The sequence below is a fragment of the Triticum aestivum genome, chromosome 3B, assembly GCF_018294505.1.
Source record: "Triticum aestivum cultivar Chinese Spring chromosome 3B, IWGSC CS RefSeq v2.1, whole genome shotgun sequence".
Classification (NCBI taxonomy): domain Eukaryota; kingdom Viridiplantae; phylum Streptophyta; class Magnoliopsida; order Poales; family Poaceae; genus Triticum; species Triticum aestivum.
The window spans coordinates 188,785,020-188,796,828 of NC_057801.1; the positions used below are offsets into that span (position 1 = coordinate 188,785,020).

The 11,809-nt window shown below is 47.2% G+C and overlaps 1 protein-coding gene across 1 annotated transcript; it reads right to left on the reverse strand.

Annotated features, from left to right (window-relative positions):
- Positions 1-126: 126 nt before the first annotated feature.
- Positions 127-2,766, reverse strand: LOC123069296 (G-type lectin S-receptor-like serine/threonine-protein kinase At2g19130). The gene has a single exon (XM_044492112.1). It carries the CDS (start codon positions 2,585-2,587, stop codon positions 236-238), a length of 2,352 nt encoding a protein of 783 aa, XP_044348047.1. The 5' UTR covers positions 2,588-2,766; the 3' UTR covers positions 127-235.
- Positions 2,767-11,809: the final 9,043 nt, after the last annotated feature.

Sequence of the window (11,809 nt, forward strand, 5' to 3'; positions counted from 1 at the left end):
CCCCTCTTTTTACATGTGAGGTAAGAAGGTAAGAGTTAATCAAACCACTAATTAGTGAGATCAATGGCTCAGATCTATTATATACTCTTACCTCTCATGTGAAAAGAGGGGGTAAGAGGGAGCATGTTAAAATTGCTCATTCCGTAGAGAGTTATACTTTGGAACTGGAAACAAATCAGAACGCAGATATTGACCACAACTCAGCAACAAGTGACTAATTCCCTAGCAACCTACTTCAGAAATCAGAATATATAACACTGTTATCACCCTCCATAAGGTTCTGAAACGAAGCTGGAATAGGGGGCATCTCAGTGTCTAGGACACCTTCCAACATGCGAACAACTTGTCCCATTGACGGCCTGTCATTCTCTTCGTCCTGGATGCACCAGCAGGCAACCCTACAGGTGACATCCAGCTCCTTCACGTTAGCATCTCCTTCTAGCCTAGCATCCAGCAAGCACAGAACCTCCCCTTCGCTCACCTGAGCAGCAGCATAGACCGGAAAATATCGATGGTTCCCAAATTTCACCACCTCAGTGCTCCTTCTCCCCGAGATGATCTCGAAGAGCACAATGCCGAAGCTGTACACATCTTCCTTCTTAGTGATCGGCAGCCCGGATATCCACTCGGGTGCAAGATATCCCATGGTTCCTCGGATGGTGGTCAGCGCGGAGTTGAATTCTCGTCCAAGCAGCTTCGCCATACCGAAATCGGCAATCTTGGGGCAGAATTCCGCATCAAGCAGTATGTTCTCAGGTTTGATGTCACAGTGTATGATACAGTCCTCACATTCTTCATGTAGATAGGCGAGACCCTTGGCGATGCCTAGTGCAATTTGGTACCGAACATTCCAACTCAACAGACCAGACTTCTTTGAAAAGAGATGAGCATCCAAAGAGCCATTTGGCATGTACTCATACACCAGCAATCTTCTTTTCCCTTTGACACAAAATCCCAAGAGACGAACAAGATTGCTGTGCTGGATCATCCCAAGTGTCTGAACTTCTGTCCTGAATTGCTTCTCTGCCTGCCCGAGGATTCTGAGATTCTTCACAGCGATGGCAGTTGATCCCGGCATTGTTCCCCTGAAAACACTTCCGAATCCTCCCTCGCCGATTTTATCAGAGAAATTCATCGTGGCTTTCTTGATCTGTGCATAAGAGTAGACTGCAAGAGGGCCTTCTACTTCAAACTTCCCGGCGCCCAATGAATCCCTCCTGAATCTCCATAGCAGCACCGATATCAGTACCAAAGAAGCAAGGCCAATGAATCCAGTTACCAATAACACTATTCCTCTTGTTTGTAAGCCTTTCTTGTTCCTGAGCTTGGAGCCCATACGGAGGTAGATCTTGGTGTACGGAGGCCTAGCGGCCAAGCTTAGATTGTACAGGTTGTGGTACCATAGCTTGCATCCATGGCCATACGAGTAGGCGATGCAGTAGCATTTGCTCCGGCAAGCCGCCCTGCAGTCTTCGTCGGTTCCGGCCACCTCGTCCTGGGCGTTGTAAGGAAGCCCTTGCAGCTTGTCCAGCGGGGCGAAGGAGTCGTCGTGCTCCGTCTGGCCGTCAGACTCGCAGCTCAGCGGGAGAGACCTCGAGCAGCCGGTGACGAAGTACCCAAGCCCCCACTCAATCGGGTACGACGGCGTGAACCCGTCCACGCAGCCGCACTTCCCGCTGCCCGTGCAGGCGCCGAAGTCGCCGCAGAAGAACCCGCCGGACTTGCAATCGGAAGGGAAGGACCAGCGAGCGACCCAGCCGCCGGTGCCGTTTGCGGCGGGATCCGGCTCCGACCACCTCATCAGGCTGATTTGCCCGAGATTGAACTGCAAGAACTCGATACCATTCGCGGTTTCCGGGTGATTCAGCAACAGCGAGCTGCCGTTGTCTCGAGAGGACACCATCCAGTCCGGGAAGGTACCGCGGTTGGCGTGCCCGTCGGTGGTGAGCACGAACCCGTTCCTGCGGTTCGCGTCGACGCTGAGACTGCCGTTGTGCGAGAAGCTCTTGAACGTCAGCGAGACGTTCTTCCCGGTGTCCTTGTCAAGCCCAAGCCTCGCGCCGGGAAGCATCGCGTCGCCGGGGTACTCGAAGCTCTGCCACAGGACCAGGGAGGAGTTCCCCTGGTCCCTGACCATCAGGTTGCCGTTGTCGTGGAGGACCGCCACGGCCGCGGACGACACATTGCCGCCCGGCGACGGCGACCACCAGAGGCTGGCCCCATTCTCCTTGATGTAGAGGCTGTCGCCAAAGATCTCCAGCGACGCGCCGGGCAGGTCGGTGATGACGACCCTGTCCCCGAGCCAGAAGGTGGGGCTATTCCCCGCCATGTTCCTGAACCGGACCCCCAGGAAGTAGTGGATGCCGGGGCCCGGCGGAAAGAAGCCCAGCTCGAAGCCGCCGCTCTTGGAGACCAGGGTCTCGTTCCCGGAGATGCCCTTCCCGGGGAGGATGGTGTCCGTGGAGGCAGACTCCGCCAATAGGGAGCCGTCAATGAGCAGGAGGAGCAGGAATACCGTCGCCGCCGGTTTCGGCGGGGAGATGCCAAGGCCGAGCGAACGCGCCGCGCCGCCGCCATTGGTGGGCATAACTTCCAGAGGAGCGAACGGGGCACCTTGCCCCACAATCAGTGGCAGCGGCGAACGCGCCGCCAGCGCCGATGGCTGCTAGTACTTCAGTTCAGTTTGGCTTCAGACTTCAGAGGCATTATCGAAGAAAAAAGTGTTAGGCTTCAGAGTTGACACGTTTTTCTTTTTTCTTTGAGATGTGTTCAGAGTTGAAATTTCCTTTCGCAATTTAGGTTGACTGTTTTGTTTGCGCCGTCAGTTTGTTGCGTAGTTTCAGTTTTTTTAAACAGTTTCAGTCTTTGTTTTATGGCTATATATATATATATATATATATATATATATATATATATATATATATAAGACAATCATACGAAGCTTTTATTAAACCGTCACAATGTTTACAGGGACGAAATTAAGATCACCGGGGCGGCCTCACCAGACATGGCAGCCTAACCCCAGTCCCAAAGCATGCTTCGCTACATTGTGAGTTTTGAAATTCGACCTCCTAAACTCATGAGCAAAAGTACATAAATTAAAACTACTAGCGTACTCTATAATCTCATGTATAATGGCCCCATAGCTCGGGCTACTCTTCTGCCTGATGTCATTCACCACATCCATGCAATCTGTCGCCACATGAATAGCTTGCAAGTGAAGGTCCTCTGCTAGTGCCATTGATTCTCTAACTGCCATGGCTTATAGGGTCGTAGGATCGGAGATACCCTTGACCACAATAGTTGATGCACCGAGGAAGATCCCCTCCCTGTTCATACACACCGCCGCAACTGAACCAATGCTTGAACTCCCCGTGCAGGCCACATCAACATTCACTTTGGAGGTGCCTATGGGCGGTTGTAACCAGTGTGTTGGTCGTGCCACTCTGGCCTGCACCATTGTATTGTTCAGGTTCTTGACGACTTGGAGATCACTCAGGAAAAAATTAATGAAAGAGTGTGTAGTGGAAGGACTCTGGAATATATCCTCATAGATGGCTTTTCTCCTTGCTGCCCAAAACGCCCAAAAGGTAACAGTCATACGTACAAAGCGTTCATGTGTGAGGACATCCTTCAATGCGAAAATCCATTCCCTTGCATTTTCCCCGTCATGCTGACTCATATGTTCGACAAGAGCGTCATCAGATAGAGCCCACACACTACTTGCCATCGGGCATTCAAGCAAAGTGTGCCTCCATGAGTCCCTGACACCGCATAACACACATGTAGCTGTAGTCGACATATTTCTATGGTGGAGGAGTTCTATTGTTGGGATGGAGCTTCGCGCAAAACGCCATAGGAACGTCTTCACCTTCGGCGGCACCTCCGTCCTCCAAAGTTTTGTCCATTCGTTACTCGCATGTTCTGATGCTGATGTTCCTTCAGTATCTTCAATTCCCTGCTCCCCTACTATCTTTGCTTGCAAAATCAGCCTATAGGTCGATTTTACAGAGAAATTACCCTTCTTTTATCAACTCCATGCCCAAAAGTCTTCTATGTTGCGAGTATATAGAGGAATAGACAGTATTGCTTCTGCATAAACGGGCAAAAAGACAGAGCGGACAAGCTGCTCATTCCAAGTGGCCTCATAGACATTTATAAGCTCCGACACCAGATGTGGCGGATTTGGTATTAAAGGCGAAACCAGTCTCATCATTCCCGATCTCGGAATCCAATTGTGTGCCCAGACTTCAGTTGTTTGCCCGTTGCCAATTCTCCGGACTATACCTAGCTTAAGCATATCCCTTCCATCTAAAATTGCTCGCCAGATTTGCGAGGGTCTGCCCCCCCAGCTCCGCATCCAAAATGGAAGTTTCGGGGAAATATGAAGCCTTCAAAATACGCGCACTCAGCGATGTCGGTTCTGTCAAGACTCTCCAAGCCTGTCTTGTTAATAAGGCAAGGTTAAAAATCTCCATATCCCTGAATCCAAGTCTTCCTAGGTGCTTCGGCCGTGTCATAATATCCCATGCCACCCATGCTGGTTTTCGTTTTCCAGCCTTACTCCCCCACTAGAACTGGCGTATGATGGAGGTAATGTTCTCACAGAGTCCCCTTGGTAGTCTGAAACAGGCCATGGAATAAACCGGAAGTGCTTGTGCAACTTCTTTGATTAGCACTTCCTTTCCCCTGCCGACAGAAGCTTCTCCATCCATCCCTTCACCTTCTCCCACAACCGATCTCTAATGTATCTGAAAGTGTCCATCTTTGACTGTCCGACATCAGTGGGCATGCCCAAATAACGCTCGTTAAGAGACTCATTCTGAACATTCAGAGTTGCCTTGATGCTATCTCTCAACTGTTGTGGACATCCTTTGCTAAAAAATATTGATGATTTGTCGTGGTTGATTTTCTGTCTCGATGCCTTACAACAAACATCCAATAGGTTTGAAACCGCTACTGCCCCCTCATTACTCGACTTGAACAACAACATGCTATCATCCACAAATAGGAGGTGATTTACAGCCGGAGCTAAAGTTGCCACCTTGATCCCACCCAACACAGATGATTGAGAACTAGTGCACAAAAAGCCCTTTGCTACGATCAAGAAGAGGTAGGGGAGATTAGATCTCCTTGTCGAATACCTCGTGATGGTGTAAAAGACTCCAACTTCTCCCCATTAAATAGCACTAAGAAAGAGATTGAACTGATCATGCTCATAATGATGTCAACCCACTGCTGTGTAAAGCCTAGCTTGATCGTAATTGCCTTGAGGTACGGCCATTCCACTCCGTCGTATGCTTTCATCATGTCCAACTTCAGTGCGCAATGGCTGTTTGACATGGATCTTCTCCTCTTCATAAAATGCAAACACTCGTAAGCACAAATGATATTATCAGCTATAAGCCAGCCTGGAACAAAAGTGGACTGCTCCTCTGATATGATGTCGGGCAAGATGATTTTCAACCTATTTGCAACAACCTTGGAGGCAATTTTGTATATGACATTGCATAAACTGATGGGACGGAATTGTGTTAGGAGAGTGGGGTTCATCACCTTGGGAATAAGCACTAGTACAGTATCATTAACACACACCGCACTTTCCTCCCCTCTAATTATCCGAAAAACTGATGCAGTCACCTCATCACCACAAATATCCCAGTGCCTCTGGTAAAAATGGGCTGGAAACCCATCCGGTCCCGGTGACTTTGTAGGGCCCATCTGGAAAAGCGACTTCTTTACCTCCTCTTCCATGTATGGAACCGCCATCATCTCATTCATCTGTGGTGTTACTTTCCTTGGAACATGTTGGAGCACCCGGTCCATATCTGTCACCCCCTCCGTTGTGTATAGGTTTTTATAAAATGCAGTAACCATCTCCTTCAGTTCCGCCGGATCCTCAACATGTGCTCCCAATGAGTTTGCTAAGGCCTTTATCATATTCTTCTTTATTCTCATACTTGCACGCAAATGAAAAAATCTGGTGTTTTGGTCTCCTGATGCCAACCACTCAATCCTTGATCTTTGGCGCCACATTAACTCTTCATGGTGATAAAGTTCTACCAATTTATCATTAATCTTGCTCTCCAGGTTGAAGGTCCCGCTCTAGCTGGTTCGCTTCTCAGGTGTTCCATCTCGGCCATCAACATCTTTATCTCCTTCCTGACACTTCCAAACGTTTCTCTATTCCAATTACCGAGATTGGAGGCCACCTTCTTGAGTTTTTCCTACAACTTCTCTAGGCTTAGCGCTGGTGTAACTCCTCCCCAACATTGCTGCATCATTTCCTTCCACGAGTCATAAGTCTCCCACATCACCTCATATCTAAAAGGAGGTTTTGCGAGCGGTCTAACAGGATCATCAGTCATAGTGATTAGTATCGACTATGGTCTGAGGTAGCTGCGGTTAAGTGCTTAACATACGCAGAGGGAAACCTCGCGACTCAGTCGACTGATGCTAGCACCCGGTCCAGACAAACCCGGGTGTAACTCCCTCCCGTGACCTTTTTCTCAAACGTCCAGAAATTTCCTTGATAGCCCAAATCCTCTAGCATGCATATAATGTTCCCTTCCAGTTGACCGGGTGAAACTCGCGCTGATCACGCTCCAGCCCTTTGATGAGCCTAGCTCAGCTCCGGCAGGACAACGCAGTCCACACCGGCTCCGTGCTGGGCGCTCCTCCACATGAGCAGCGGTGGGTGATAGTCCCTGTGCCGCAGGCTCGCATGCGCACTCTGAAATCGGAAGCACGCGCCGCCCGCTGCTAGAGGCAGCGGGCAAGGGAGAGGGAAGTGATGAAGCGGTCCGTGCGCCATCGCCATGGGGTGCCGGCGGAGCCTAACGAGGACGAGCGGCTCCTCGTATGGGTCGCTCACGACGGCAGAGACGGACGCTCTCTGCCTCTGGCGGAAGAATGCAAAGGTGCTCCGGCTAGCCATAGAGCAGTTGGAGCGACATGCGAAGAAGGAAACAATGGAGGTGGCTCAGGTCGCCAAACTGAAGTGGCAGTAGGACAAGGCCATCTGCCAGATAAAGGGGCTGATCGTCTTGTCCTCCTTTGACTCCGACAACGGCAACGACGACATCTCCACCTTCTCCGGCAACAACCAAGATCCTCCAGCAGTCACAAACGCGTACAGCTGCGCCGACGACAAGATGGGCAAAGGCCCGACGCGGAAGTGGTGATCCCACTCATCCTCATGTTTATAATTTCGTTTTTAGTTGTTGATGTTTGAGAACTTGTCCGGTGACGAACTCAGATGGTCTTTTGTGATGGCAAGCTCGTTTAATGTCTGTTTGCACCCTAATTTGTTTTCCGTTGTTTGATCATGTAGAGTAGCTCAAGTTGCATCTGTAGTATGGATATAGCGTGCCGGATATGAAATATGCGGATGTGGAGAAGAAAATATGAGGCATGCTTGGTCAGTGCCCACAGACACGCCTGAGCGCGTCTGTGGGCGTTTGAGGGGCCGAAATAGCCCATCGCGGCTGTAGATGCTCTAACGCAGTTCATCAGGGCAATTCATTTTGGTCCACCAGCACTACATCTCCTCTCCTTCGCGTCATTTCTCACTTCTGACACCATGGCTTGAGGCTGCTCCCTCCTCCTCCTCCCTCCTCTGCCATTTATTTTTTTGTTGCCGCCGAGGGTATTGTGAGGGCGACGATAGCAAGGAATACTAGCAGGGGAGCTACAACCTCGCCAGAAGCTGCAACTAGCAAGGCCGGGAGCTTCAAGCCCTGATGCCGCACATCCTTGTCGTGGGGAGCTGCAACCGACCATGTCGTACATCCTTGTAGTGGTGGGAAGTTGGGACCCTTGGCGCCAGAAGATGCAACCCCCCATCGGCGAAGCAACATGGCTCGCCGATCACCGCAATTACCACGGGTAGTTCCAACAAATGTAACTGCTGGTTCCAGCAAACGCGAGTGCCAGTTCCATCACATCAGCTCACTCGCTCCAATTCCATGGTTGTTTCCGTTGAGCTATCCATTGTCATGCAGTATAGTAACAATTCCGGCCACTGTCCTTGCTATGTCTTCTTCCTTTCTTTCCTCTAGCATAACAAGTATCTGGCCTAAGGGAGGATCATGTGGAGGGGGCGGTGTTGGTTGGTTAGTATTTCTGCCGGCCTATGTTGCAGACCGACTGGCAGGGTGCCATCATTTTCCACTACCACTTCCATCCATGTTCACCTTGGATGGTTAAATGAGAGTAGAATAATGCAATAAGAAACATCCAATGGGCTTTAGTTTGTCTTAAGACCATTTTAAGAAGACAACAAAATCAACTAGAGATAATAAACATAATGATGATGACATCACTACTATAGTCACACCCATAACCCATGCTGCTACATATACTGGACAAATTACTAGAGCTCGTGCACGCCAATTAAATTACCAGGTACTTTTGTTTCTTTGTAATGACTCTAATGTTCATGAGAATATGACGCTGTCTAAATTGGATATATTTGTTTTGCTTACAAATGGAGGGCCCAACATTGACAAGAAGGATGAACATTGGAGCATGATCAAGCATAGAGGGGATGGCGCGCGCAAGGGGAACAAGAACAAAGTTTCCCGTGGAATTTTCAGCACTTTGGAGCCACCATAATGACATAAAAGGACATGGATGAAATATACAAGATGGCCTTTCATAAATTTATCAACTGCCCTCGAGACTCTGGTCGGATGAACAAAGCCAACTAGAGGATCGAAATCGACATCAAGAAGGACAAAAAACATACTTGTCAGACCTCGGCATCGGCTCTGAGCTCTAACTCCGAGGAGTTGGCAGAGTTGAATCGCATGTTAATGCGGTCCGAGGAGGACCTCGATTTGATGAAGAAGGAGATTGATCAGGCCAAAGGTGAGAAAAAATAGTTCATGGGCCGGAAACATTTTGTAGCGATGACATTAACTGCTCTAACATTGAACTTTTTATGCCAACTGCTACTTTGGAGCTTGAGGCCCTCTAGGTTGAGCATAAAAAAGCTCGGCGAGAGGCCGAGTAGGAGAAGGCTGCGGCGAAGAGCTGGCAGAGGAGAGGGAGGCATGTGGCAAGTACCAGGCTTGGGTTACCGAGGTCGAGTAGGACCTGAAGGGTTTGTTCACAGAACACGACACCCTTCAGGATAAACAAAATAAGTCTACCACCAAGCTTGAGAAATTAAGCTTGGCGTTCAAGGAGGCCAAGACCCAGGCCCAGGCGGACTGCGAGGAGCTTCAACAAGTGAAGCAAATTGCTACCGGTAAGCCGTACTTGCTTTGATGCATTTTCGGTGATATCAAGTTTGCCAAGCTTACTCAAATCTGGTGTTCCTCAATCACCTTCGAGGACCTGCCGAGGAGTGCGGCGGATGCCGGCCACCACTACGGTGCCCTTGAGTGTCACGCCAAACATAAAGGCTTGTGTGATAGTTCCAGGTGCCGTCGCATTCGCTGCTGGTCAACAATGAGATAAAGCAGCCGGTGGAGCTATATCGCGTGGTGATGCCGGCTATGGAGGACCTCTGCGTCAACCTTTAACCTGCGGAGCCCCTGCCGAGCAGCTTCTTCAGGTTGGTTGCTCAGCTCCAAGGTGCCAGCCCCCAGCTTGATCACTGGAAGCATTCTACCTGCCTTGGAGGGTGCTCAACGTACGTATGCTGGTATGAGGATGCATTATCCGTGCATCGATGCTACCCAGGTGGTGTCGAGCTTTCCTGCTAGAAAGAACCGCACTCCCGGGTAGTATGTGGCAGGGGTGATAGAGGGTGCTCAGATAGGCTTTGAGATTTCCATGATGCTCACATGAAAGATAATAATTGAGGCACAAAGAGAGCATCTTAACACATGTGACAAACCCATTTAAGTCTAGCATATTTCCTATGCATAGGAATTTTTTAAGCAAACAAATTATCAAGACAAGAAATATCTAGCTTATGCAAAGGAGATGAATAAAAGATTAACAATCTCAACATAACAAGAGGTAACTTAGTAACATGAGAATTTCAACAACCATATTTCCCTTTCTCATAATAATTACATGTGAGATCATATTCAAATTCAACAATATAGCCATCATATAAAATTTTCTCTCCATGATCCATATGCATCAAAAATTATAATCTTCCAAGATAGTGGGATTAACATCAACTAAAGTCAAGACCTCTCCAAACCCACTTTTATCAAAATTATCATAAGATTGAACACACTCCAAGTATCTGGGATTATTTTTACTTAAAGTTGATACTCTTCCAAACCCACTTTCAATATTATTGCAAACACTATTATCAATATCATATTCATCATGAGGCTTAAATAAAGTTTAAAGATCATAAGAAGAATCACCCTAATCATGATCATTGAAGTAAGTAGTGGACATATCAAAATTAGCATCCCCAATCTTGGGGTTTTGCATATTATTAGCACAATTAACATTAATAGAATTTATAATAACACCATTGCAATAATACTTTTCATTCAAGGAGCTATCGTGAATCACTTCATAAATTTCCTCTTTTAGCACTTCATCACAATTTTCAGATTCACGAATTTCAAGCAAAACTTCGTAAAGATAATATAGTGAACTGAATTCACTAGCAATTAGTTTAGTTGGATCTTTTAAAAAGATTAGCAAGTGGATGAGGGTCCATATCAATAGATTTTTAGCAAGCAAAAATGCAAGCAAATAGAAGGCACAGGGCAACACAAGCAAACAAGAGATTTGACGAGAAAAAGGCAAACAAAAAAGAAGCAAATAAGAAGGAAAATATTTTTGTGTTTTTGTAAAAACGTTTTAGAAGTGAGGAAGATGAAAACGAGAGGCAAATGGAAAATAATGTAAATTGCAAGGAGATGAGATTTGTGATTAGGAACCTGATAGATGTTGATGATGTCTCCCTGGCAACGGCGCCAGAAATTCCTTTTGATATCGCTTGAAACTGCGTCGGTATTTCCCTAAAGAGGAAGGGATGATGCAGTATATCTATGGTAGGTATTTCCCGCAGTTGTGAAACCAAGGTATCAATCTAGTAGGAGAACCAATCAACACTATGTAAACAATACCTTCACACAAAGAACAACTACTTGCAACCCGACACGTAAGAGGGGTGGTCAATCCCTCTTAGGTAAGCGATTGGTAGATAGATAGATTGATAGATGCAAATAGAATAACGACAAATAAAATTCAGCGAGGTATTTTTGGGTTTTTGATAATATAGATCTGAAAATAAAAGATGCAAATAAAGGAAAAGTAAAATAGCAATGTAGATCTGAAAGTATATGATAGGAAAATAGACCCGGGGGCCGTAGATTTCACAATTGGCTTCTCTCCAGGAATAGCAAACGATGGTTAAAAAAATTACTGTTGGGAAATTGATAGAAGTTTGAATAATTATGACGATATCCAAGGCAATCGTCAATATATAGGCATCACGTACAAGATTAGTAGACCGACTCCTGCCTGCATCTACTACTATTACTCCACACATCGACCTCTATCCAACATGCATTTAGTGTATTAAGTTCGTGGAGAAACAGAGTCATGCAACAAGAATGATGACATGATGTAGATGAGATCTAGTCATGTAGGAATAGCCCCCCCATCTTGTTATCCTTAATATCGATGATACATGCGTGTCTTGGCGCCCCTTCTGTCACCGGGAAAGAACACTGGAAGATCAAACCCATCACAAAGCACCTCTTCCCATGGCAAGAAAAATCGATCTAGTTGGCATAACTAAATGAAAGATTCGAAGAAGAAATATGAGGCTATAAACAATCATGCATATAAGAGATCAAAGAAGACTCAAATAATATTCATG

What these genes read in the sequence shown, in the direction of transcription:
- LOC123069296 (XM_044492112.1), bottom strand. Translation starts at nt 2,587, where the DNA reads ATGCCCACCAATGGCGGCGGCGCGGCGCGTTCGCTCGGCCTTGGCATC.